The 27,354-nt window shown below is 36.8% G+C and overlaps 1 protein-coding gene across 1 annotated transcript in view; it reads left to right on the top strand.

The window, feature by feature from the left end:
* The window catches only part of me1 (malic enzyme 1, NADP(+)-dependent, cytosolic), a 95,508-nt gene extending 68,663 nt beyond the window's left edge, over positions 1-26,845 (top strand). The window contains exons 5-14 of the mRNA XM_048152091.1: positions 940-1,101; positions 10,624-10,727; positions 19,403-19,512; positions 20,536-20,633; positions 20,966-21,079; positions 22,093-22,198; positions 23,092-23,234; positions 23,343-23,516; positions 26,343-26,441; positions 26,535-26,845. Of these exons, the coding sequence (XP_048008048.1) occupies positions 940-1,101; positions 10,624-10,727; positions 19,403-19,512; positions 20,536-20,633; positions 20,966-21,079; positions 22,093-22,198; positions 23,092-23,234; positions 23,343-23,516; positions 26,343-26,441; positions 26,535-26,702 (1,278 nt within the window). The 3' untranslated portion in view covers positions 26,703-26,845. The remainder of the gene's footprint in view (positions 1-939; positions 1,102-10,623; positions 10,728-19,402; positions 19,513-20,535; positions 20,634-20,965; positions 21,080-22,092; positions 22,199-23,091; positions 23,235-23,342; positions 23,517-26,342; positions 26,442-26,534) is intronic.
* The last annotated feature ends 509 nt before the right edge of the window (positions 26,846-27,354 follow it).

Genomic DNA, 27,354 nt, shown 5'->3' with positions numbered 1-27,354 from the left:
AACGCTACATTTATTTGATCAAAAATACAGTTAAAAAACTGTAATATTGTGAAATATTGTTACAATTTTAAATAACCGTTTTCTATTTTTATATATTTTAGCTGAATTTTTAGAAGCCATTACTCCAGTCTTCAGTGTCACGTGATACTTCAGAAATCATTCTAATATGCAGATTTGGTGATCAAGAAAATTTTTTATTACTATCAATGTTGAAAACAGTTGGACTGTTTAATATTTTTGTGGAAATCATGAATTTTTTTCATTTATTTGTTTATTTAAAATATACTGAGTTTATTTAAAATATACTGTATATCTTTTGTAACATTATAAATGTCTTTTTTTCATTATAAATGTTTTGTCACTATTAATAAAATTAATGTGCCCTTGCCGAATAAAAGTATTAATTTCTTTAAATGATTTGAAATCTTGGTAACACTTTACAATAAGGTTCATTAGTTAAACATTAGTTAATGTATTAACTAACATGAACTAACCATGAGCAATACATTTGTTACTGTATTTACTAATCTTTGTTAATGTTAGTTCATGAAAATACAGTTGTTCATTGATTGTTCATGTTAGTTCACAGTGCATTAACAAGAATTTAATAATGTATTAGTAAATGTTGAAATTAACATTAACAAAGATTAATAAATGCTGTATAAAGACAGTTCATTATTAGTTCATGTTAACAAATATAGTTAAGTAATGAACCTTATTGTAAAGTGTTACCGAAATCTTTTACCGAGAAAAAATACATGTGTGTGTGTGTGTATTATTAAAATCATGGCTCCTAATAATGAATGCATGGCCCACATTTTTGGTAAAAAAAAAAAAAAATCTTTGTTCACCTAAAATTTTACAAATGATTTGGTTGTTCATACACTGTGTTTCTAAATTTGCTGACTGTCTCAATAACTTGGATGTATTTTTTGCTAGGCTGTAGTAGTGACAGATGGAGAGAGGATACTAGGCCTGGGGGATCTGGGCTGCTATGGCATGGGCATCCCAGTGGGAAAACTGGCCCTCTACACCGCCTGTGGTGGAATGCCTCCTCAGCAGTGCCTGCCTGTAATGCTGGACGTGGGGACAGACAATGAGGTAGGTAGACATGTGGCACCACAACCACCCAGACCGTGACTGCTGACACCCTCTTGCCATCTCGCTTACTCTGACATAATCAAAGAGGTACATAACTATTCATAGCAACCACATCCTTTCTCACGACTTTAATCTGCCAACTTGTTTGTTTTCACTGGTCGCAATGTTGCAGTGTTGTACAGATGGACGGAGGTTACTGCTGCAGTAGCTGTAGGTTATTAATAGCCCTATGAGTTCAGAGGTAAATTTAGTGAGTGTAAAGTCTGTGTCATTCTCAACAGGGCTTAGGGTGTGGCACTGCAGAAATAGAAAACCACTGCCTCATCTACCAAGGCTTTGTGCCAGTGTCCACCTGGCACTCCCCTTCTGTGCCAGAGCAGCGGCTAAGCCATGCCATCATAGCTGCCGATTCTCAGATGGAGGGAGTAAAGTGAGAGAAGAAAAGACTAAGAAAGGGTGTATGACTTTCAAGGCTTTATGTTTTAGAGACACTTGCCTTTCTTTTGAAGTTACAGTATATCTTATTTATACAGTACATGCATATGTACAGTAATGGAACTGTAAGTCTCAAAATGACATAGACATGCACTTTTTTAGCTTTAACATTTTAGGTTAAAATTAGAGCTTTTAATTTAGTAGATAGTTAATAGTACTAGATAGCTGCTGCTGCTGCTGCTGCTGCTGCAGAGCAATTACAGAACTTGCCGCTGCTAATACACACAACATGCTGCTATGAGCAAGCAAGACATACTGCTACTGAACAAGCATACATGAATCACCCCTTAGCAGATCTATACAGGTGGAGCTGGGGAGGGTGGAGGGTTTCTGAAAGTGCGCTGCAAACTGCTACAGCTAACAATAGGAATTTGAATGTTGAGCAGCAAGCTCATTGGCTACCAACACAGCGGGAACCAATCAGCTGTGCCCTATAGAAAATGATGTAATTGCAAGCAGATTGCGTTAAGGACTTATGAGCATGCGCCATCTAGAGTTTCATGACATAACTTTGTATATATAATACACTACCAGTCAAAAGTTTGGAATAATTAAGAATTTCTATCTTTTGAAAGAAGAAAGAAGTCTCTTATGCTCACTAAGGCTACATTGATTTGATCAAAAATACAGTAAAAATGGTAATTATTACGATTTAAAATAACTTTTCTATTTGTGTGCACATTACATGATGGATCTGCGACGACACTTCAGTAGAAAGAATCGCCCACAACTCTGTCTGGTCTACTAACTACGTTTCACAACCAAACACACATGAGAACTGATTCAGGAAATAATGTAAAATCACACATGAGTGGAGTTCTCGCACAAGACTGGATTTCTCCCTTGTTAAAATGATGCACGCAAGAAGATTGTGATCCAAGTTGTATGTGTGCTGATTTGCGGCGAAAAAGAAAAAAGAAAAAAAAGAACATGAAGGAGGGAGTGGTTACTTGCAGAAGCCATGCTTCTTGCTGATGTTGTTGCAGGACTCCTCCCCCTGAACTTTCCCTTGCCCTGTATCTGTGATCTCTCATTGGCTGTAGGTCGACGGCGATGTAATTTAAAGTCAAAACACATGACTCTGAGTTACAGACAGGTCCAGATATTTAGCATGCATTTCATAGCATGCAGATCACGTCTTTGATCAGTCACACTACGTGATTTTTCACTCACGTGAACAAGCACCGATTTCCCTCAGATTCCGGGCATTTGTCAGTGATTTCCACAAAACTATCAGCGAGTGAAAATCGGGGCTAAAATCGTTCAGCGTGAACCCGGCATAAGAGACTTTGACTATCTTACCCCAAGCATATTACTATGAATTCAACATATGCAATTATGTATATCTCAGTTAATATGAGGTATGTCATGTCAACAATTCTTGTTTTTACACTAAAATTTGAAGTTCCTCAACTCATTTGACAACTTCACACTCTCGTTGGTCTGCACAAAAGCTCATAAATGAGAATGAGGGTTAAAGCACATTAACACTGTTGTGTAACTGCTCTGAGTCAGTTTTCCCGTTCAGTTCTGCTTCAGTATCCAGCAGGCCAGCTCCACATGTGTCTTCTGCTGCGATGCTGAATCCAGAGTGGCCAGTCAGCGATTCAACGTATCCTCAGGCATCAAAACACTTTAATGAGTTGACTCCCTAGATTTTGGCCCCCTGTCTCTGTCTGCATCCAAGTGTATTCAGCTGGAGGAATAGAGGGAAACAAGTTTCTTTTCCAACTTAGTTTAATTTATTTATCATTTGTTTTTAACTATTTATTTGTTTGTTTTGTACTGTCTGGGTTAATGTTGCGTGCATATGTTCATGATAAAAAGTCTGTTTTTGTTACTGAAATGGTCTCAAGGTAGACAGACAGACATAAATGCATACGCAGTATTTCATACCCGCACACATGGCTCGCTGTTTAGTCTTCTGTCCCTCTACAAGTCTAAAATTGAAAGACTTCTTCAGCTGCTCCATTTGGCCGACTTTGGATGTAGTCTGAGGTAATTAAGATCTTGTTTTCAGGATATTCTGAAGAGATGACAGATCTGATTGATGAACTCACTGCTTATACCCCCACAGCTGTGTGTGCGCATTTTATAGGACTGTGCAGTCAGATGATAAAATGAGTGTTATTAAAGGATTAAGTCTACTGTTATTTCTAAAGGAGCAAGACGCCTACTGACTGAGTTCAGGCTGACTCCTTTCTTTCTGCTTGTCAGAGGGAGCTTGATGACTGCACCTGGATCAGTTTTGACTCTCCAAACACAGTCACTAACATCAATACAGACAGCGAGGAATCTGATCCAGGATCAGCACACATCATTTATGGTTGCTTGATCCAGGCCCTATACGCTCTGGTTAAACTCTAATCCATAAAGAACGCTGTCTGTGGTCTGGCTGCTAGAGAAAGTTCAAGATGTGCATGGAGGGGCTTTGCACAGACTTTTTGTGAAGAGCTTAAGTGCGCTAATTGTTCATGACAGCAAACTGGATTTCCTGTCGGCTACTATTTGTGCCTCGTAATGCAGTTTTTATTTGCACCCCATTGAAAATATATACTCTATTACATATACTATATCCTTTTACATTTAGAATTTTACTCATATTATTTTTGTATAGTATTAAGATTATATTATAGTATTATATACTGAAAAATATACTGCTAAAAATATTTTTTTAAATATAAAATAATATATGTTTTATAATTTATAATTATAAATATATTTTAACCATTTAAAATATTCAAATGACCATAATAGTCTACTCTTTCGTATTTCTAAGCATCATGAATGGTAAAACATAATCACTGGCCAAGATCTGCTAAAGAGCAAATATTTAAAATGTTGTTGTCATTAAAGGGGTCATATAATGCCACTTTTACAAGATGTAAAATAAGTCTCTAATGTCACTAGAGTGTGTATGTGAAGTTTTAGCTCAAAATACCCTACAGATAATTTTTTTTATAGCATGTTAAATTTGTCACTTTATATATGATATATATGAGATGAGATGATATATGAGCAAAAACATTCTGTTTTTGTGTGTGTCCCTTTAAATGCAAATGAGCTGCTGCTCTCAAGAAGAGGGCGGAGTTTCAGGAGCTCGTGTTAGCAGTGAAGAAGCTCGTTGTAGTCCCTACCAGCCGTTTGTTGTAGTCCTTAAACAGAGAATTCTTTAAAATAAAATATCTCTTTGCTTTGAACTTTGAGCTTCGTAACTTTGCAGATGTTGATTGTGGTCAAACAGCAACATTACACACGAACTAAAGTTAAAACAGTGAAATCATAATCAACCACCCCTTTAAGTATCAATTAAAAATAAACACCGCCTACTACTAATAAAAATGACAGGCAGTGAATAACTGTCACAGTTCCTGTCAGTTCTGGACTCCATCTCCCATCATCCTCCCTGGCCCTCACCTGCACTCACTCCACCACTCAGTTATCACCCACACCTGCAAGCCATCCACTCATCACCACAGCAGTACTTAAGCGCACCACTCATTGTTGATCTCCAAGACTTCTATGTTACTATTCCGTTCTACTCCAGTGTGTTACCCCTGTCTGTGCGATATCTTCTGCATGTGAGTTCACCTACCGTCTCTGTGTGTCCATCCAGCCTATCTACTGTCAGCCATCCACGATCCATGAACCTGTACAACAAAGGACAGTATCATTGTTCCTTATTCATATCACAAAGACTATATCTGCAATTCACTCACATGCATTCATGTGTTTACCCTACTGTTTGTTATAATAATCTACCATCCACGTTCATCTCTGTCTCCGCCTATCTGTCCGTAACAATAACAAAGCTTCAAAAAGTCTTATGAATCAATTAATGTACATTTTAAATGTAGGCTATTGTACATTTCACGTTTTTATTTGTGACAAATATTAAACTACAGGCTAAAGTTTGTGACCAAACTACTATGTTGGTTGGAGATACCTGAACCTCGAGCCGGGACTCGAACTCAGATCGCCTGAAGCATGGCTGTGAAATATATTGTAGCGCTGCCCACAAGGCTATGGTCTTGTCTTGTTTATTCTCCCACGCAAAGCCTAATTCATGTACCTATTAGATTTTAACCCAGTGATTGGGTTAAATGTTTGCCCAACATGCAGGGCACATTTATTTAACCCAACTATTGTTTAAAAATTACTTTATGGCTGGCTTAATATGAACTCAAAATTGTTGGAAATTCCAAAAGGTTGGAAATTAAAAATCAGACACATAATTATTAGAGGCAACAATAATAATCAAAGGTGAACATATGTTAATAAGCACTTTAATAAATGTTTATTGTTTAATTATTATTCATTAAAAAGATTAATAAATGTTAATTTTCAACATACTTTGGGTTCATTTTAAGGCAGTAATTTTAAACCATAGTTGCGTTAAATAAAACTACCCAGCAGGTTGGGCAAACATTTAAAACAACCCAATTGCTAAGTTTGTCCATTTTCAACCCAACTTGGGTTGTTTTAATTTAAGTTTTTAAATGCATTTTAAGTATTTCATTTATTTTAATTCATTTATTTATGGATTCATATTATCAGGATATTTTCAGGCAGGATCTGAAAATATCATGATCTCGGTTCAGATTTCACTGCACTCTCTGATTAGTGCTAGTTACACCTTGGTGCAAGTAGTCACTCTGTTAGCTGAGAACAGGTTCAGTAAATTTTGCAGCTGCAGTGTGGATCTAGATCGTACACACACAAACGGCCAAAGCAGATTGCAATCAAACTCATGTAAACACTATCTGTGTAAACACCTCCTGTGAGTTTTGCTGTCTAAACAGTGCTGTATCATGGAAATTTCTGAGCTCCTGTATACACTGCAGACCTCCAGATAACAGATTATGTTTGATGATACCAAGTCTGTTGATGTGTCTGGTGGAAAAGAGAAATATGATCTCTGATTATGTCTCTTACACATCATCATTAAACTTCAGAGGCTCCTTCTGCTGATTGACAGCAGGGATACTCTGTCTAAACTGCTATCACCTCATGTGACCTCATCCACACGCATACATTCACATACTGGAAGGAAACCAAATGATGTCATTGCAAACAAAGTGCTGTCTGTTTTGGTTGTGGGTGGCCTAGGGATCTCTCTCTCTCTGACTCTCATTTTCTCATTCTTCTCTGACTGTGGCTAACAGACCCTGACTGTTCCTGTGCCTTAATCTCACCTGAAAGACTACATACACATACAGTTCACACACACAAAGCATGGTTCATCAAAACCCAGTATTAATCCCAAAGAGAAAAAGGCTTTCTCTCATCACCCTCTGACCAATCAGAAGGTATTCACTTCTCAGTAGTTGGGCTGATCTAGGATCAGATTGTGTCCTGATTTTGCCTGAATTATATCAGGTGGATTTGTTCCTTCGGAGCACTTCAAGCACTTCACTTTCTGTGAGAGCAGGCACATTTTGTTATTTTATCTAATGTGCTTGTTTTTCAGATAAAAGAGCCTTATTTAACATCAACGACAGACATATATTCCTTATTTTGTGAATATATATTTTACCAGAATACATTTAGGTGTTTATCAAATGGGTAAGAATATCAAGAGGTTACTGATTGGAAATTTAATATAGAAAAAAGTTTTGTGAAATAGTTTCTGGATCTTTGTTGCTCTCGGAACTGCATTTTCATCAAGCTGTCAGATTTTAGGTTAGACTTAGGGGTGGGACTTTTATGGTATTCCTATTGAAGGGTTAGTTCACCCAGAAATAAAATTTCTGTCATTAAAGGTGCTCTAAGTGATCCTGGGTGGAGTAACTTTCTGTTGACATTCGAAGTGTTGTCAAACAAAACAGAGGCTAGCTAGACCCTCCCTCCTCCTCCTCCTCCCCCTCCTCCCCTCCGTGCTTCCTGAAACAGTCATGAACGCGCATTTTTAAAATCATTCTTGTCGGTTTTTGGCTGGAGCGTGTTTATTATGATTCGTGGTCCAGGCTGCACCAGTTTGTTTTTATTGCCGTTTTCGGAGCTTGTGGTGACTACAGAGACCGCGTTTTTTTACAGTGTGTTCAGGGGACAGGCAGCTGGCGGATAGTGAGGAGATGTTTGCTGTATGTGACAAAAAATGTTTTGGCCTAAAAACGTGTGACATCACTTAGAGCACCTTTAAGTACTTACCCTCATGCCGTTTGAAACCCGTAAGACCTTCATTCATGTTCGGAACACAAATTAAGATATTTCTGATGGAATCCGAGAGCTTTCTATTCTCCCTGTACACAGCAATGTCATAACAAATTTCAAGGCCCAGTAAAGACATCATTAAAATAGACCATGTGACTACAGTGGTTCAACCTTAATGTTATGAAGTGATGAGAATACGTTTTGTGTGCAAAAACAAAAATAACAACTTTATTCATTTGTCAGGCTCCTACGCTGTAAGTAAACACAGTGCAGCACTTCCGGTTTCTACGTCAGAACGCGTTCTAACATCGTAACCGGAAGTGCTGCACTGTGTTTACTATGTCAACAGTATAGGAGACTGACAGGGAAGAGAAAAAATTGTAGAATAAAGTCATTATTTTTGTTTTGTTGGTAAAATCTTGGCCATGACGAATAACATAAACAGTTTTTGGTTTTGTCCTGGTGCAGTCTGCAATCATCCTATAAATGCAGTGTGGGAGAAGGGCTTATTTTGGCTCTGCTCCATTGATGGAATAGCTGGCAAAACATGTCACATCTGAGGAAGAGTGGCAGTTTGATGTTTGTTTTGGTTCCTGTGAGCTTCAGAGAAGCAACCTTTATATCGACGTTCTTGAGATTAAAAAACACAGTCACAAACCAGACCCTCTGGAAGCATATCCCCTCCCACTGAGTGTGCTCTTAGAAGCATTATGAACACACAATAAATTTGCCTGCAGTCACCGTGTCATATCTCAGACTGCACTCTCTGTTTTCCTCTCCCACACTGATGAATTCACCTACCGCCAGAAACCAGACAGTCCTCCCTTTTAAGGGCACCTTTATGAGCGCAATTGCTGTGTAAAACTCTTAAGGAGAAATCCAAAGAAGTGCTGGAAGAAGAATTTCCCCTTAGATCAATTTCAGTCTTCCTGCATGTTTTTTTTTTTTTTTTTTTTTTTTTTAGCCAGCGTGCCAGTTCAGTTACACAGAGTTTCTCATGGATCATGATATTGATCTTGCATTGTTTTACTGCACATATTCTTATATTCTTATTTAACATAAAAAATGTATATCTTTTGAGCAGTGTTTTTTTGGAAGTCAGTGGTCACCAAAACTATTTGGTTACCAACATTTTTCAGAATATCTTCTTTTTTGTTACGCAGAAGAAAGAAAGTCAAACAGGTTTGGAATGACTTGAGAGTGAGTAAATTATGACTATCCTTTTAAAACAGACACACTCTGTTAATTTCAAAGGGAAAGCAAGAAATGGCCAAAATGTCATGTGTTTGGTTATGTATGTCTTTTAAAAATATTAAAATACTCTGTAAATCTCAGAATGTATTTAATAATCATACAAGTAATTTATATAATCATAAGTAATTAATAATAATGGTACAGAGAGTGCTTATTTTTCTTAAAAAGATTTTTTTTGGCGTTTTTGCCTTTATTATGATAGGGCAGTGATCAGACAGGAAGCGAAGTGGGAGAGAGAGGGGGACGGGAAAGAACCATGAGCCGGGACTCGAACTCGGGTCGCCCGAAGCGCATTAGCGCTACATGTGGTTGCACTGCACATGAGACCATCGGCGCAGACTAGAGAGTGCTTATTGAATGTAAAATTTATTAATGAACATTTGTACAAAGTGTTACCAAGCAAATCTACATGTATGCTTTTTTAATGTAAATTTTGTTATAGCCTAAAAAAACCTTACAAACAAAACAGCATTTTTTATTCTATTCAGAGGGTGCTGTTGCTGTAAAGCCATTTTTATGAATTTAAGTTATCCATTAGAATTTTAAAAGAAATTTGAAGGAAGATGAAACAGAAGTAGCGACATATCTTTAAAGATTGGAGAAGTCTGCCATACTGTATGTCAGCAGAGACAAGTCTGTCATTCACTGGAAAAGTGAGTTATATATACAAATATATATATATAAAAAAAATAAATAATGGATGAATTGTTCACAATAAGATCAATAACATGAAATGAAAATTCAAACAATTTTTTTTTAAACTGCATGTTGACTTTAAAGACCGTCTTTTAGAAAAACTTAAAACTTCAGGAGTTATTACTTTTTCAGTCCCACACAACTTTTTTCTTTTTCACTAGTCTGTCAGATAAAAAAAAATGCTTTAATACTGAGGACTGATCGTCAGAAATGATTATGACTGAAAGTTTGTGTGCCATGTGGGATTGAGTTCTGATGAAAGTACTTCCTCCTCACTGTGATCAAAACATGGAAAAAGTTCCAGACTTGTTGCCATACGATGTTAAGTATGCACCACACATCAGAACTGCTGAGAGTAATGCAGGTGCTCTGTTAATTCATTTTCTTTTCTGGATGACTGGCATGCTGACAGTGATGGGGCGGCCAGAATTTTTATTTGACGCTTGCGTTCTCTCTTCTTCTTCTTTTCTGTTTTTCCCATAGCATTTGTGGCTCACAGTGTGATGACTGCAGATATGTACAAGACCGACAGCTGCTAGACTTTCAAATTGAAAATGCAGTGTTTTTCTTTTTCTTCACATGTTGGCCTCTTTCTGTCTTTTATTATGCTTTCATGCATTTGTCTTTCTCTTGTTCTTGTTCTGTGTTTCCTTAAGCACACGCAGGCACAAATAATTGTGAGAGGTTTATCCAGCTGCGGCGTAACCAGATTACCATATGTAATCTAAAGAAAGGGGAGCTGTATATATAATAAACATTCGCTTTTTGAATTTTGATGGTATTTTCAGTTCTCATCTTTTCCACTAGTTAGAGTAATATAATGAATCATCATGCCATGCTATTGTTTCTACTTGATGCCTGGGATTATGAAAGTGTGGTTAAAAACCATTTTAAATCTCTCTTTTTCCCTTTTCCCTGTCGCAGGAACTCCTTAAGGACCCTCTGTACATTGGTCTGAGGCATAAAAGAATACGTGGACAGGCCTATGATGAGCTGCTGGATGAGTTTATGAAGGCCATCACAGACAGGTATAGTAAATCCACTGTACCCTTCCCTCACAGCACACGCTTCCTTCCACAGGCAGCTGATGGAAATGCCTGGAGAGCATAGCTGAGCCATTGCGTTGCAGGAATGTGGGGTAAAGCGCATGCCTCTAGGTTTGCGGGCTCTGAGCGACGACTCCAGTGGCAGGGACCCCAACCGGATCGCTGACTGCACGCCTCATCAGTTCTCTCCCCACATATCCTGCTCTATATAGAGCCATGCGGTGATGTAATTCGGCCCATAACCAGCCCCCACTGGCTGGATGATGGCTCAGCGTGCTCCCTGATACTTAGAATGGTTCGCAATCTTGTGCCATTTTCTTTGATAGTCATCAAGATTGTAGTTTGGGTTATTTGAGTCATTGGAATTTTTTGTTTTATGTAATTTTCTTTTTTGACAGCTAATGGGAGAGAGAATGTCATTGCATAAAGCTCAGCTTTTGAATGTTGGAAGATTAATTAGCTGCAAATTGTGTAATGGATGTTGGAGTTTAGCATTGTTGGCACGGAGAATGAACAGAGAAGTCTTTATTAGTTGAATTTGTTAAAGCAAGCATTACTATTTAACTCTTTACTGTAAGATTTTGATTACAAATTTCAGTGTGTAGATGCACTAACTGTGCTGGAATATTTATAATGCAAGTTGTTTAGGTGATAAGTGCTTTTGTACTTTTGGGGGGGGATGCAAAAATTTGGAGAAAAATCCCACTGACTTGCATAAAAGGAGAGACACAAACAGTTTCTAGGGACCAGAATATCGTAGGGGTTTTAAAGTGCGCTCTTTTGACCTGAAACAGTAAGCAACCACTAAAACCCTCCAGAACAGCCTAGCTACCAACTAGCAATGCCATAGCAACCACACAGAACATGGCGGCAAGTTTTGCAATGGTTAACACCAATGACATTTAAGAACCAGGGTCTTGGTCAAAGGTCTTTCTGTTGCTTTAGGCTCTGGTGTGGCCGGGTTTGATGGAGGTTGTCATAAGAACGTAGTGCCACACATGACTGTATTTAAAGGAGAACTCAAAAACCCCAGTGTCTGATTTCCCTCCAGCTGGCAGAATATAGCCATGATTCTATAATAACGGGGTGGACATGAAACTACAGGGAACAGCATCACTTTTCTCCAAAAGTGCAGAGTTGGTGGAAAATAAATGATTATAGGTTGCCGACTGAACAAATGATTACAGTCCTGGTGATTTTTAATAAACTCCTTTATAATTTTAAAATTCAGAGGCTTAATGCTTTAGAAAAATCTTGAAAAGGTTGCTGGATAAATGCTAAATTTACCATACATTTACATTTAGCCTAAACAACTTACAATATTGTTACTCCCTAAAAAACAAACTAATTGCATTACTTAGTTACTTTTTATGAAAATATATATTTTTTTTTTTATGAAAAATAATGCTGCCATACTGGATTAAAGAAGAATAGGATACAGCAGAAGGAAGTTCAACACTCTTATTTCTAAATCTAAATCTAAAGTAATTTTTGCTTATTAGTATGGTTGAATTAGATTATTGAAGGTCAGCAGCAAAGACATTGGTTAATAAAGTAAGATTAAATACATAAAGTATATTTGTGTAACTTAATATAGTTAATTATTACAGGTTTTCGTAAAATTCTGAGATTGCATTTCACTGTTTTTATTCATTTTGAGGAATACTGAATGTTTTCGTGCAAGTGAGATGAGTAAATGCATGTCTAGATTCAGTCTAGAACTACAATAATCATCATGTTTACACACACACCAGTGCACACAACACCACTGCACTTTGTTTCTCTCAACATCGGGACAGGAAAGCTGTCAGTCAATACATGTGAAAAAGTATTTTGTTGTAAATTGAAAAAAACTACCCCCAACACTGCCATTGCTATTCTCTCAGTTCTAAAGTTTAAACAAATGTTTGAAGAAACTGCACACAACCATTTATTGGTGGACTGCAATCCAGTTGTGTTTTTTTTATTTTTTTTAGGGTCAGTGAAATACAAAAGTCTGGCTTTATTTCAATACATATTAAAAGTAGAGATAAATAGCATTTGTGCAAAATAACTATAGTAGTTTGAAATAAAATGGAAAATCAAAGGAAAATCACAATGCACTGTATATTCTTTCAGACCATAAGTTTAACAGCCTGCAGGTGCTCTGTTTCCCATAAAGCCTTTTGTGTGAGTGATGAAGAATAATGACAACAATCCCCATCAGGACACTTTTCTGTGCCACAATGGCTTTAACAAGAGGAACTAGAGCAGATAGTGGGCATAGATGCTTTTTGAGGTCTTTATTTTGTTTAAAGAGTGTACAACACCATATAAAGAAACACACCCTAGGAAAAAAAAAGCAGCGTTTTAGGCGGTAAACACTGGGAGTATTTTTGCGGGGGGTTGTTATGCTTCTTTTATGGTGTAGTTAATTTAAGAATAGACTCTTTTTCTTTCTTTATTTCTTTCTTTTTTTGCATCTCAGACTTTGTGTTGTTGTGCTGAAGTAGTTTGTGGGGGGTTGACTTTGTTTTCGTTCTGCTCCCAGAACAGACTGAAAAGTATCTGTCTTCTTTAGCCCCTCTTTGTGCACAATTCCCATGTCAAATTATTTCATTAGAGCTGGTTGCTTTTCACAGAGCTGTAGTGGTGACGGTGTTCCAGCTATCGCTATGGTAACATGGACCATCTTAGGGCAATGTTATGAAGCCATGATAGGAAAAGAGATGGAGGGGAATGTCACTTGATTTTTCTCTGCAGATGGGAATATAGGAATGGGAATTTAAGGAGTGTTTTAATAGAAAGAGCAGCCTGTGAAGCTGTATGGGCCCCGTGGGAGCCGGTGTGTGATGGAGAGGAGCACCGAATTCAGAGCTGCATGCTCAGCATGAGTGAATGTATTGCTTGTCCCACTTAACCCTGACCTGATAATGATAACCCCATGCAGAGCCTTACTAACGCATTGCGTTTAAGAAAGTTTAGGTGTAACAGCACAGTAACAGCTTGGAAATTTTTGTTTTTGAAAACATCTTTCAATTATTTTCTGATGTCAAACTATAGTTTTTTTAATGTTGCGGTTTTTTACCTAATTTTGGTTAGTTTATGCTTGAAACAATTTTTAAAAAATGTACTATAGAATAATACATTTCTGTTCAATAGTTTGTGGTCAGTTCATTTTTTTTTTTTTTTTTTTAAGAAATTGTTTTATTTAGCAAGGAACAAAACTGATTAAAAGTGACAGTAAATGCATTTTCAATATTTTTTTTGTTTCAAATTAATGCTGGTCTTTTAAACTTTATTTTCATCACTGTATCATGGTTTTCTCAAAAGTATAAAGCAGTTTTCAACTGATAATAAGAAATATGTTTTGAGCACCACATGCACAGTTTAGAATGATTTCTGAAGATCATTTGAAGATTGGAGTAATGGCTAAAAATTCAGGACTGAATTACATTTTTGCAGTATATTAAAATAGAAAACAGTTACTTTAAAGTTTATACAATTTTACAATATTACTGTTTTTGATCAAGTAAATCCTTGAAGAGTATACTAAGCTCAAGGAGACTTCTTTCAAAAACATTAAAAAATCTATATGAAAATGAAATGCAAATGAGGTAATGCACATTTAAAAGACACATTATTAGCCACATATATGGTTATTTTGGTGAATAAACACTCTTTCACTAACTTGGATTTATAAAGTATTTGTAAAGTGAAATTTTTACCATTTGTACATACACATACTTACAGTGGGATGAAATCTATGCAAAATTTTATAGGTCCTGGGTGTTAGTTTGAGATATTCCCCCTCAGCATATGAAGAATATGTGGATATAGTATTTCAGTTTGACTATAAACCTGATAATGTGGGCAAACCTGTGTAGAATGCTACTGCAGTAAATGTGGTGGTTGTGAGAAATGTGTGAGTGCACATTTAAAACTTTGGTTGAACAGCTGTGTTTGGACGACATTCTTACCATGACCTTTAATACGGAGGCCCGTGGGCTGCGCGGTAGGCATGCGGGGAAAAGATAATCTTTGAAAGCGTCTCAGCTCCACCAGAATCCTTAGACCCAATCTCAGTAAACGTTCAACGAGCATGTGTGGCCAGTATAGGCTCAGCAGGATTACACTAAACCTAAACCTAGGAGCATTTTTTTTTTTTTTTTTATATATATATATAAATATTTCTCTGTTTTCTCCACTCTATTGTTATGTCTGAGCAAACCACTTTATGAGAAATGCTAATTCCCAACAGTCATGTTATGTTCCTGTTGGTGTTCAAATACTGAAGTGTGGCAGTGAGATTTGGCTGGTTAGTGCTTTATCAAAAGAAAATTTGTCCTGCATTTTTGTCTGGCATAAATAATTTACCTCAGAAAGAAACAAGTAGTAAATCAACCGTGTATGAAAGAAGATGGCACAAAGGGCCTTGGTGTAATGTGTTAGTGATGGTGTAGAGATGGATTTAACAGTCTCTCATGGGCTCTGAGCTCATTTACTGCATTCCACTTTTGGAGTGATGGAGCCCAGCTTCCGTCTTAAGATCACTTAGACAGAGACTGAAGTGTATTATGGTTTGTATAGAATTTGTTGGCTCCAGCTTCTATATGCCTGAAAAATAGATTTGGGAATTGTGAGACATGAATGGTACAGTTTTGAGTCTGTTTCTATGTGAAAAATAAATGAATCCTCTAGATGTAGAGGTGTTGATCTGGAGATATAGTCATCCTTCTATGTAAGCTTACACATGTATTAAAGGGATAGTTCACCCAAAAATTTAAATTATCACCGTCATGTTGTTCTCTTTTCTGTGGAACACAGAATGTTGGTAACCAGACAGTTAATGTCACCATTGACTTCCATAGGTTTTTTTCTACTATGGAAGGCAATCGCTTCCGTTTGTGCCATTTTCCAAAGCACCAAAAGGTCAAAAGAAGTGCAGTAACCAGAGGGCTTGTGGAGAAATTCTTTCTAAAAGTTCCAGCCTAGAAAGTTTTCTCATTCACAGATGCTGATCTGCTGACTGAGAGAACTCTTAGGATAGAACTAAAGCAAGTAGCCTGCTTGCAAAATGACATTTTTTTTCATGCTTTTTCTCTTTCTAAAAACATAGCACAGCTGTCCCAGAGCACTGAGTTGATTTAATATTGGCTCCTCTCAAAACCCCAGTGCTTTCTGCTCCTGTCTGGAGGTAAAAGCAGATGAAGAGAGACAGATCCTGTAGCTTTCAGTGTGCTTGGGTGTGTCTGTCATTGTCTGGCATGATTTTTGGTAGAGAGGACCAGTGGAGTTGATTCTCGGCCAGCTCTTTGTTTGAGTTTTACAACAGATGCAGAGGTGCATTATGGATCTGATTGAATGAGGCGCCAGAAAAAGACAACAAGCTTTGGTGAGAATGAGAGCACAATGCGCCGAATGAGCGCTTTTTGTTGGTTAGTTGTTTCTGCCTCTTTCTGTCTCTCTCTCATGCACATTTACCCAAAATAAACAACCGTGGCAGCCATACATAACTCTGTATTACTTCAAATATTAAATAGTATTAAGTTAGCAGAGATTTTGTTGTTCTAACGTCAACCATAATGTCTTTTACGACCACTGTTGAGCTAGATCAGAAGGTTATAATCTCATTTTTCATCTTCATCCTCAGATGATGCTGTACACAGATCAGAGAGCATGTTGAGATTATGACTCACTTTCTCTATGTCCTATTTATATCTGCCAAAGTTCTCCAAATCCATGAGCAATTACTCTGTCAGTCTCTCCTGACTGCTTTCCTGCCTCTTCCAGCAGATATTTAAGAGTTTAGACTGCAGTTTGATTAGAAAGACCGATCTGGGGACATGTCTCAGGACAGAGGTTTCTTGAAAACTTGAAAAAGTTTTTTGAACTCATTAAACCTTGTTTACCTAGAGTACTTTGGTGCTGGAAAGTCTCTGGAGACAATGAAAACTTTATAGCGTTTTTCTGTTTTTGCAGCATGTCTGACCACACAATACTGACCATAGTGTATCACATAAAGGATTAGTTCTCAAATAATGAAAAGTCTCTCTCCGCTCTCATGTTTTTATAAACCTATATGACTTGCAATTAATTTTTTTGAAGAATATCATGGACACTCTTCTTCACATAATGAAACTGAGTGACAAAATGACATAGAAGCACCATTTAAAGGGGTGGTTCACTGTTTTTTTTCTAGGCTTGATTGTGTTTATGGGGTGCAGTTTAACATGTCTTAATGATTAGTTTAAAAAAAAAAAAGAAAAAAAAAAAAAACGCTGTATTTTTCATATATTTTACCTTTATTCTACACCACTGTTTCCCTTCTACAAAAATGCTCTGTTAAGTTCCTGGTTCTATGACGCCCCTCCCTCAGAAATACACAATGGGCTCAGATTGGTTAGCTGGCCCAGTGTATTTTGAATTGCTGTCCTGAACACATTGTCACAATTCACGTTGTCCAGAAACGCCACGCCCCTTACCATTACTGGCAAAAGTCGCATGTGCTTCGTTGGAAATGTAAATAATGGCGTCAATATTGCCGTATCAATTTGAGCCCGAATCAGACCCAGATAGCAGTAATGAAGAGGGTCAAGCAGAACCTCAGCAAGCACGGTTTTTAAAGGACGTTTATGAATGTAAATTATTTTTGTTTGCATTTGTGTCAAAGTGTTTAGATATGCTGTCACTTATAAATGTTACTGCTGTTTATGTTAGCTTTCAATATACGGTGTTATCCCGATTAAAGCTTTACTGTAGCTGTAAGTAATTGATAGCATAAGTAGTAGCATTTTTGTAAAGGTATTGTTTAATTTATAACATGAACGAGCATGTGGGTAAACACAACATAAAAGCCGTAATGAAACAATGCTGTACACTGATAACAGAAACGCCAACAAACACCAAAAGAAGTTCGCTGGTGTGATTATATAGAAGTTTGTTGGAGAAGTATGAAATAGAATTTAGCTAACTGGCTAGCGAAGCCAAACCGCGTTAGTCTTTGTTTACATCCCAGAAACTATATAACTTTATAAACAATAAAACATACTTGCAAGTTGGGGCCCATAAACAGCAGCTTCTGCTTTAAAAGTGGGAACTGCGTCATCTTTTAGTAATAGCCTTTGTGCAAATCAAGCATTGAACTCGTGTAGATGTTCACGAGACAGCTAAATTAGCATTATAATTGTCTGGAACAGAATTAAACATGTTCTGTCATTTGCAACGTAGTTGAACAATTAGTTTTTTTTCTCAAGAACATAGCAAACATCATTACAAAGTTATGTGGTTGAACCTACAGCTCTCAACCTGTGGTTAGAAGCATAGTTTCTGCTTAGTATGACATGGACTTGAATAGATCATGTTCTTGTGCAAAATGAGCAAGCTAACATGCAATACAATCTATATCTATCATTTCTTATATATATATATATATATATATATATATATATATATATATATATATATATATATATATATATATATATATATATATATACAAATTTCATTCTATATCTTGTAGTTTGTCAAGCGAATGAAAGCACTGTTTGAAGAGTGTGCATGTGCGAATTAACTCTATAGTCAGTTGCTTACAGCAATAATCTGACATTAATCTCAAACAGATCAATTAACAGTTCTTTTCATTAATGACAGTTCTATTGCTGAACCAACATGATTTGAATGATGGATGTGCAACAGAGTTACCACTTTCGGAAAACATTCATGACTAAACTTGAAATACAATGCACATGTTATATGGATACTTTTATGTTTTCTTTTGTCATTTTGTCTTTTCTGTTCATGATGTTGTTGATGGAAATAGAGAAACGGATGGATGCTTCAAGAGACAACTGTCATTTCTGAATATAGTGAGCAAATCCCTGTGTGTGTTTGAATGATATGTATTCACAGCTCTAGGCAGCAATGCAGATCTCTCTTCTTCTTGCATTAGGTTGAGTGACAGACTGGATCTCTGCAGTGCAGTATTTACTCATCCTGTTTCCAAAGTTTGGATGTCTGAGACCTAATATTGCATCAAAATCTGATGAGTGCCTCTGCTCTCTATTTTCCAAGGGGCAATCAGTGGGGAATCAGAGGGTTGTTCTTTCTTTTGTTCTGCAGACTGGATGTACAACATGAGAAACCACTGAATTACCGCTGTAGTCCATTCAAAAGTCAATTTTGTGCAGTTCATTGGCTTTTTATTTTGAATAGTCATGTTGGTGTGTTTTTCTTAATAGTATTTCTTTGGGAGAATTAGAGGCCATGGTGTTAGCACATCATTTGCTAAAGGTTTTTATTTTATTTTCTGACCATTGAGAGTTGTGTTTGGCTGTAGAAACACCTACAAAAGAAACAATAACAGTCTCAGGCCCATACTGAGAAGGAAAAAATGCTTCAGGATTGAACCACCCCATGTATGATGGGCTTGAGGAGCAGTTGGATGGCCCCCTCTACAGGCTGAAGTGGAGTGCATTAGCAAGCCACTTTATATGAAATGATAAAGGGTTATTTAAATTTTTAGACTAGCCTGTGAAGATTTGGATCATTTTAATTCCCATTTTGTAAGGATTCTTTGTATGTATCTTTTGATTTTTGTAAAACCTTTGATGTTATCTTTCATTTTGTTGTGTTTCTTGAGTTCTAAAGAAATATATTGATGTTTCTGTTATGCACAGATATGGGGTGAACTGCCTTATCCAGTTTGAGGATTTTGCCAACACCAACGCCTTCCGTCTATTGAGCCAATACCGCAACAAGTACCTCACATTCAATGATGACATCCAAGGTATGGACACTAAAAGAGATTTTAGTCGCACACTTGTTTTTAGTCTCTCTTGCACTAAATTATGAAAGCTCAGACAACACATACAGTATAAGTTAAGATTTTGAGTCATAATATAATGCTTAAGCTGATTTCTAGTCTGTAGTGCAGTTCATTTGAGAAAATGCTGAAATCAGTGTAAGTTATTCATTCAGACCACATCTCTCACTCTGCTTTTCCTTCCTATTGTTGCTTAAACCCCTTTTGTATTTATGGTTCGATATCAAGACTGTGTTTATCTTGAGTCTATTTTCTACCATCCACCTCTCTCACTCTATCCTTTCTTTACATTATCATTGCAGACACATTCCAATCAGCAACTTCAACACAATCTTATTGTTTGAAATTGAGTTTCAATCAAACGTTTGGATGGTTCGTGTTCAGTTAATCTCACCGTTCACAGAGTTAACCATATGTGTCCACCAGAGTGGTGCGAGCGAGCAAAGCTGATCAGTCGTTTTCAGTTTATTCTAAATGGGAGCTGTTGATATTGGAATTTCTTGTGATGTCAGTGGTCGTTTTATATTTCAGATACAGTTTGCACATTTTCCATGTGTCTAGGCCAGTGGTTCTCAACCGTTTTCACGCAAAGGTCCCTCATTGTCCAACATAATGATATACATTCAGAAATTAAGTTTACGATTCTCCAACTGTTATGATGCATATATGGAATTATTTTATTAACCGTGTAAAGCAAGCTAGACTTCTAGACTCAAGCTAGACTCACCCCCAAATCAGCAGACCTCTAGCGTTTTAAGTGGATTTCCTCTTCGACAGGTTGCGAATCTATAAACAGCTGCTTATCTCACTCCTTTGACAGTTCCTCCAGAAATTCAGCCCTATATACTTTAAACTCCACCTTAATGTCTAGAATTGATGAGCTTCCAGAGTTGAGTCTCAAGCCTTAGCTCATTTTTTGCAGTTTTTCTAATTACCACAGAGATTAGATAATCTCAGTAAAATATATTTGTGTTTCCTATCCCATAGGTACTGCTGCTGTGGCTGTGGCGGGACTGCTGGCTGCCCTTCGCGTTACCAAGAGCAAAATGTGCAACCATACCATTGTGTTTCAGGGTGCTGGGGAGGTGCGTGTGTCGGCTACACAGATCGGCATATTACAGTTTTAAATGCCATTTGTTTCAGTATTTCGATGGTGGTCACCCTATATTGAGTAAACAACAGCACTAACAACACAGTGATGCACGGACACAAATATACCATGGTTCATCCTGTCTGTCAGTAAAACTATTTAAAAATGTATGAAATGATTCTCATGTTCTTTTAAGATGTGGATTCATTATGGATTCAAGCTGTAAGATTTTTATTGAATTACTATGAAGTTTACAGAGTTGGTCTCTTTAGATGTGTATGTGCAATGTATATCTATTAATTTTTAACCACATTTTTATGTTTTCAGGCTGCAATGGGCATAGCTGAGCTGATCATTATGGCGATGGAGAAGGAGGGGCTCCCTCGTGAGCAGTGTATAAAAAAAATCTGGATGGTGGACTCTAAAGGACTTATCGTTAAGGTGAGGTCATCATTAATGACAAGTTATATTTATATCAATGTTGACATTCAAACACACCATGTGGTTTGCATTGGAATTTACACTCATTCAGACATGTTTATTGATTGTCAGTGAATGTTATGGTAGGTCTTCATTAGAATTTTTTTTTAAACTTGAAAGAAGATGTTTTTGTTATTTTATGCTTAACAGATCATTTGGCCATGTTAGATTAATAAAGACAAAGAGGTCAGGGATGTTGTGATGATGATACTTTCATCCAGGTGATCTGTTTTACACCAGTTGCTGTCCACCTCCCTGAAACTCCTTGGAGTAAGAATCTTGCTCAAGGGCAGATTGGTGGTGATGGAGGAGCTCAGCGATCGTAGCAATTTTCGCATGCCTTGCTCCTTTCCATTTCTTTGCAGCCTGGGGCTGTATCCTCAACACTTTACTTAATGGCTCAGATTCTGTACGGGAAGGCTGTCACCATTCGGATTAGATGCCTCTTTTTATTTATTTAAATGAACACCAGTGTGTCCCTTTTTCTTCTGACACCTAAAAATGTGAATTTCATCCCATTAGATAATAAAATATCAAACCAAATGCCATGTGCTAGACCTTTTGATGCTGGACCTTTTGTCAGTGCTAATTTACCACTTTTCTGAGCCTTTGCTGTGATTTTTTTTTTTTATTAGTTTTATTAGTAGTAGTTCATCACATGAAATATGGATGAGGTCCACTAACATTTGACAACCAGAAACAGTGTATATATATTGCCTCATCATTTAAACCTAATCAACTATGGTTTCTTTTATTAAAATTAATGGCAGATATACAGATAAAAATTTAAATTTTATTATACTTTATCTAATGCAATGACATTTATACTCATTTAAAGTGTGACATTTTTAAGTGTGACATTTTTACAGTTTTTATTGCCCATCTGGCAGATTATACATGCTTTTTGTTCTCTGTGTTCCTAAATTTTTACGTCTTTTTATCTGTCAATTGTCATCTCTCTGTCCTCCATTAAGGGAAGGGATCACCTCACCCATGAGAAAGAGAGGTTTGCACATGAGCATGCACAAATGAAGAAGCTTGAGGATGTTGTGAAGGAGCTGAAACCCACTGCTTTAATTGGTATGCATGTACTGTATAGAGGGTATGCATTGACGTCACTTTCCCGTCACTGGAACGCGCTCCCTTAGCTGGACTGAGTGGTAAAGGAACCTGCTGCATGACTGGATTTAATAGGGGAAACTGCGAGGAAAAAAAACAAAACAATTACACTAAAGGTTGGACTCGAAAATGTTCCTTACAACTTGTCAAATAAACCTAATCCATGGATATTGACATGCAGCCAGGAGTCGTGTTTCCTGACCTTTATATGTGCCTGATTTTGATGCCGGGGAAATGCATAAAGCAAATCTGCCTGTGAATATTTTATATAAACTACAATATAGGTAGGTTTAAATCCGCATAATCACTTATATCAATGTTATATATATCGACATATTGTCCAGTCCTAAAACTTGTATAGTTTTTATTTAAAAACACCCAAATATACAGAATATAAGATGGTAAATATTTAAATGATGAGTTGTCAACACAATATATATAACAATACAATATATACGGTATGATTTTACCTCAAAATCCAACAATTTGACACAAAATGATAACTGCAAATCCATGTTTCTCTGCCTGGAGTCCAGCCTTTTCTGTGAATTGCAGTGATCCATTTGCTTTTTTTTTTCTGTAACTTTTGGCAGTCTAAAAATGTATACCTCGGGTTTTGTGTCAAAGCTATTTGTACAGTCAATCACAAAACTCTTTCCCGTTTTGGGTGTTTTTCGCGGCATTCACGCTGAAAACCAATGCTGCCGCTCAGTCTTTTGCCACTCAGTGGGCGTAACCGCAGTCATAACGGTCGACGGTGACGTCACGTGCATACCCTCTATAAATAAATAACTGTTGTCCCAGCAGGCCCTAGGACGACAATTGTACTCAAATAGCTCTCATCATCTTCACAGGGGTGGCAGCTATCGCTGGTGCTTTCACTGAGGAGATAATCAAGGCTATGGCGTCCTTCAACAAGAGACCTATCATCTTCGCTTTAAGCAACCCCACCAGCAAGGCGGAGTGTACTGCTGAGCAGTGCTACACACTCACTGAGGTGCTTCTGAGGAGGAGTCGCATTTGTGAACATTTATGTGAGAGAGTGAAATGTTTGTTTACATTTTTGTTTCTTTTCTTTTTTTGTTTTGTTTGTTTTATATTGCAGGGAAGGGGGATATTTGCAAGCGGGAGTCCCTTTGATCCAGTAACCCTTCCTGATGGCCGGAAGTTTTACCCCGGTCAGGGCAACAACGCTTATGTGTTCCCTGGAGTGGGGCTGGGGGTCACCGCTTGTGCGATGAGACACATCTCTGAGGATATTTTCCTCGTTACGGCTGAGGTGATCGAATATCGCTTGCTCTTTTCTGTCTACCTAAATCTGTCTTTATAAAGTTTCTGGATACTTTCTCTCAAAATTTTCCTCTCTAATTTAATCTTTTAATTTCAATCTGTTGCCTCCATCTTTCACTCACTTTTTCTTAGGGCTGGGTATTAATACACAGTTCCTGATTCGATTCAATACAGATTCACTAAAATTATACAGTGAAGCTCTAACTGTACATTGCAAAAATAATCATTTAAAAAAATAACAACAGGGCTCAAATTCTGATATTGTTTGTTTAAAACAATTAAATAGTATGTACCTTTCACTAAATATAGTCACACAAAATGGGACCAGCCAGATTACATGATTTTTCACATGTTTGAAAAGTCTAGTGATGTCTAGTGATGGGAAAAGGCTTACATACCCTGAAATTTTGGATGTACTGTACATAAATTTGACACCATTTTTCTAAGCATAGGGCATTAGGGGTTAAACTTTTGTTTTGTTCTCTCACAATGGAGGCTTTTTTCTGTAGTTTTTCATCATTATTGTCTCATTGATATTGCAATATATATTTAGTAAATGAATCATATTAAAATTGTTAGATTATATTTAAAATATGATTAAATATGAATATTTATTACAGTATTTAAATGGTAAAATAGTGAAATTACTTTTCCTGACTGTATCCTTACTGGTTGAAATATATTATTTTCCAAACACATTTATGTTGAATTGTTTTGTGAATTTAAAACGTCCACTTAATATAGCCATAGAAACTGGAATGGCATTAAAATGGAAAAAAAAGGTGAAATTTTGCAACCCTAAACTTGTTACCACATTATACCCCAATGCAAATTTTTGCCTAAACAAAAATTTATTTAATAACTAATTGCTTCCAAAAGACACATTTAATGGTGAAAAAAAAAAAAAAATTTAATATATTATATATATTTTTATAATTAATATAAAAAAAAAATATATATATTTATATACATATACATATATCATGAATATCAATGCTTGGATCTCTGAGGGTCAGCCCTACTTTTTCAGTCTCTCTGTATTTACATGCTCGTAATAAACCATAAAATCCCATTTCAATATGCAGCGCCTTCCATTTTATCACTGTAATGTCATGTATTTTGCTGTACGTAGCTATCAAGCTTCACCTGATATCAGCCAGACGGTGTTTTAGTCAGGTACTGCGAATGGTTGCGTCAGACGATATAAACAAGAGAGCTTTTTATGAATCACAATGAATCACTGCCGTTATGCTGGAAACAATCCATTGCAGCAAAAAGAGTTTATCCAAGGCCATACGAGTCAAAACATTATATCAGCGTGTACGATTGAAGGTGATTTATCACTTTAGAGCAGCTCAGAGTGGAATGATATACTCAGAGCGTGAGAGGGATCACTTCTCCTGCAGTCTGTGGACAACTCCAGTGAAGCTGCATTGTGGATGTCTGAACTTCAAACAGCATTGGAATGCTTAATATCTCTATCCCCCCTGGTTGCACTAGGCTATTGTATTTTTCAGTAAGTTAGGGTTCTGGGATATCAAGTCTCAGGAAGGTCTATAATCACTTACTGTAGCAACCCAATGTGACCTGAATGGCACACTGGTACGCAAAATAAACCAGCTGAGGGAACTAGAGACAGGACATTGATGCAAATAACACAAGTAGATCAATGAGCAATAGCACCTGATAGCTGGAGACTTTTGTTGTCTTTCTTGATGAGTTCTTAATTATAAAATGACCAATGCTAATTGTGATTTATTATTCTGTGTTGTTATTGGTGGTCAAGGTTGCTGTAACTCTAATGGAGCCAAAAGGATGTTGGCCTCGAATTATCTTGAGGGCAACATAACAAAGCACCATGACTGTGCTTCTGTTGAAGTTTAATTAAAGCAGCAAGACCCTCTAGCAGTTTTTCCAGGAGACTTGTTGTTATTCTGCACCTCACAGTGTTGTTTTTCTATTTAGCTGTATTTAAACATATTTAAAGGGTTAGTTCACCCAAAAATGAAAATAATGTAATTTATTACTCACCCTCATGCCATTCAATACAAATATTTTTGGTGCGCCAAAAAACAAAAAACAAAAAAAACAACTTATATAGTGATGGCCGATTTCGGAGCGTTATAAAACGAATCAAAGCTTCCTGCAGCAGTGTTTTGAAATCGTCCATCACTATATAAGTTGTTATTTTGTTTTTTGGCGCACCAAAAATATTCTCGTTGCTTTATAATATTAATATTGAACCACTTTACTCACATGTTTTTAGTACATTAATGGATCTTGACAGAGAAAATGTCATTGCTGACTATGCAGGCCTCACTGAGCCATCGGATTTCAACAAAAATATCTTAATTTGTGTTCCGAAGATTAATGAAGGCCTTAGAGGTGTGAAATGGCATGAGGGTGAGTAACAAATGACAGAATTTTCATTTTTGGGTGAACTTACCCTTTAAGTTTGTTGCCAAAGCAACATGTCTGAGTTTCAGTTTTTAAAAATGTTAGTTTTAGTTGTAGTTAACAACAATGATACCACAGACCAGAGGCCGAAAAGAAAAGGACTAAGTCTAGGCAAAATACATTTTTTAGTTATTATTTTAGTCTCTTGTTTGTTCTGAAAAATGTGTTACTGCCTAAACAATCCACATATGTAAGCAGTGGGAAATTGGGATGAATATTTGATGTAGTTCTATAAGAAAAACAAACAATAGAAAATAATTAGGTTCAAACTATTTGTGCGTGTACACAAATGGTGTAATTAGACATATTGTCCATAACTTAAGTCCATAATAATCGTCAGTTTGTGCTGTGTTCACAGACTATAGCAGAACTGGTGACTGAGAAGGATCTTGCAGAGGGGCGTCTGTATCCTCCTCTCAAAAGCATCCAGGATGTTTCCTTCAAGCTGGCTGTGAAGGTGGGTTCGACTCAATAACATCTCAAGCCACAGGCGTGATTCATGCATGTCACTATTTACAGATTCTAATCATTTTTATGTGCATCATGACAGATTGTGGAGTACGCCTATAAACACAAAATGGCAACGCTGCACCCGGAGCCGCAAGATAAAGAGGCTTTTGTTCGTTCGCTCATCTACAGCACAGACTACGAAGAGTTTGCGGTGGACTCATACAGTTGGCCTGAGACTGCCATGAACGTCCAAACGTGCAAACTGTGAACTCCCAAAATACACAGACCAGAATGAGATTCATGACATTTCTGTTTTAAATGTGATTTCTTGACATGATTATAATGATTATCTGCAAACAGTACTGTAAACTAAAAATATCCTTAATAAAATATCCTCAATAGATGTACAAATTTATTGTAATTTTGTAAGAGAGTATGTTATTATTTATTATATTGTATGGGATTTCCTTTGTCTATAAGTAATATGGTACAGTATGTACTTCATGATGCATGAAGGAACATACAGCACTGCATGATCATTATATGAAGAGTTCATGCTGGGCTATAAAAAGAGCTGTGGCTTTTAAAGCCACTAATTATCACCTTTGAAATACTCGTCTGAGTCGTTCTCTTCAAGAAAAGTGATATTCTGGCACCAGATATATAAAGATGATTTTAAAGATTAGAAAGAGATTTTTTTTTTGTCATGCACATTATTTTAATGGTGCCCTCGAATGAAAAATTTAATTTATCTTGGAATAGTTAAATAACAAGAGTTCAGTACATGGAAATGACATACAGTGAGTCTCAAACTCCATTGTTTCCTCCTTCTTATATAAATCTCATTTGTTTAAAAGACCGAAGAACAGGCGAATCTCAACATAAAGTAACACGTTACGTAACAGTCGGGGTGTACGCCC

This window comes from Megalobrama amblycephala, linkage group LG13 (assembly GCF_018812025.1).
Source record: "Megalobrama amblycephala isolate DHTTF-2021 linkage group LG13, ASM1881202v1, whole genome shotgun sequence".
In the NCBI taxonomy this organism is placed as follows: domain Eukaryota; kingdom Metazoa; phylum Chordata; class Actinopteri; order Cypriniformes; family Xenocyprididae; genus Megalobrama; species Megalobrama amblycephala.
The sequence above is the reverse complement of the archived record's forward strand: the minus strand, read 5'-3'. Positions and strand labels throughout refer to the sequence as shown.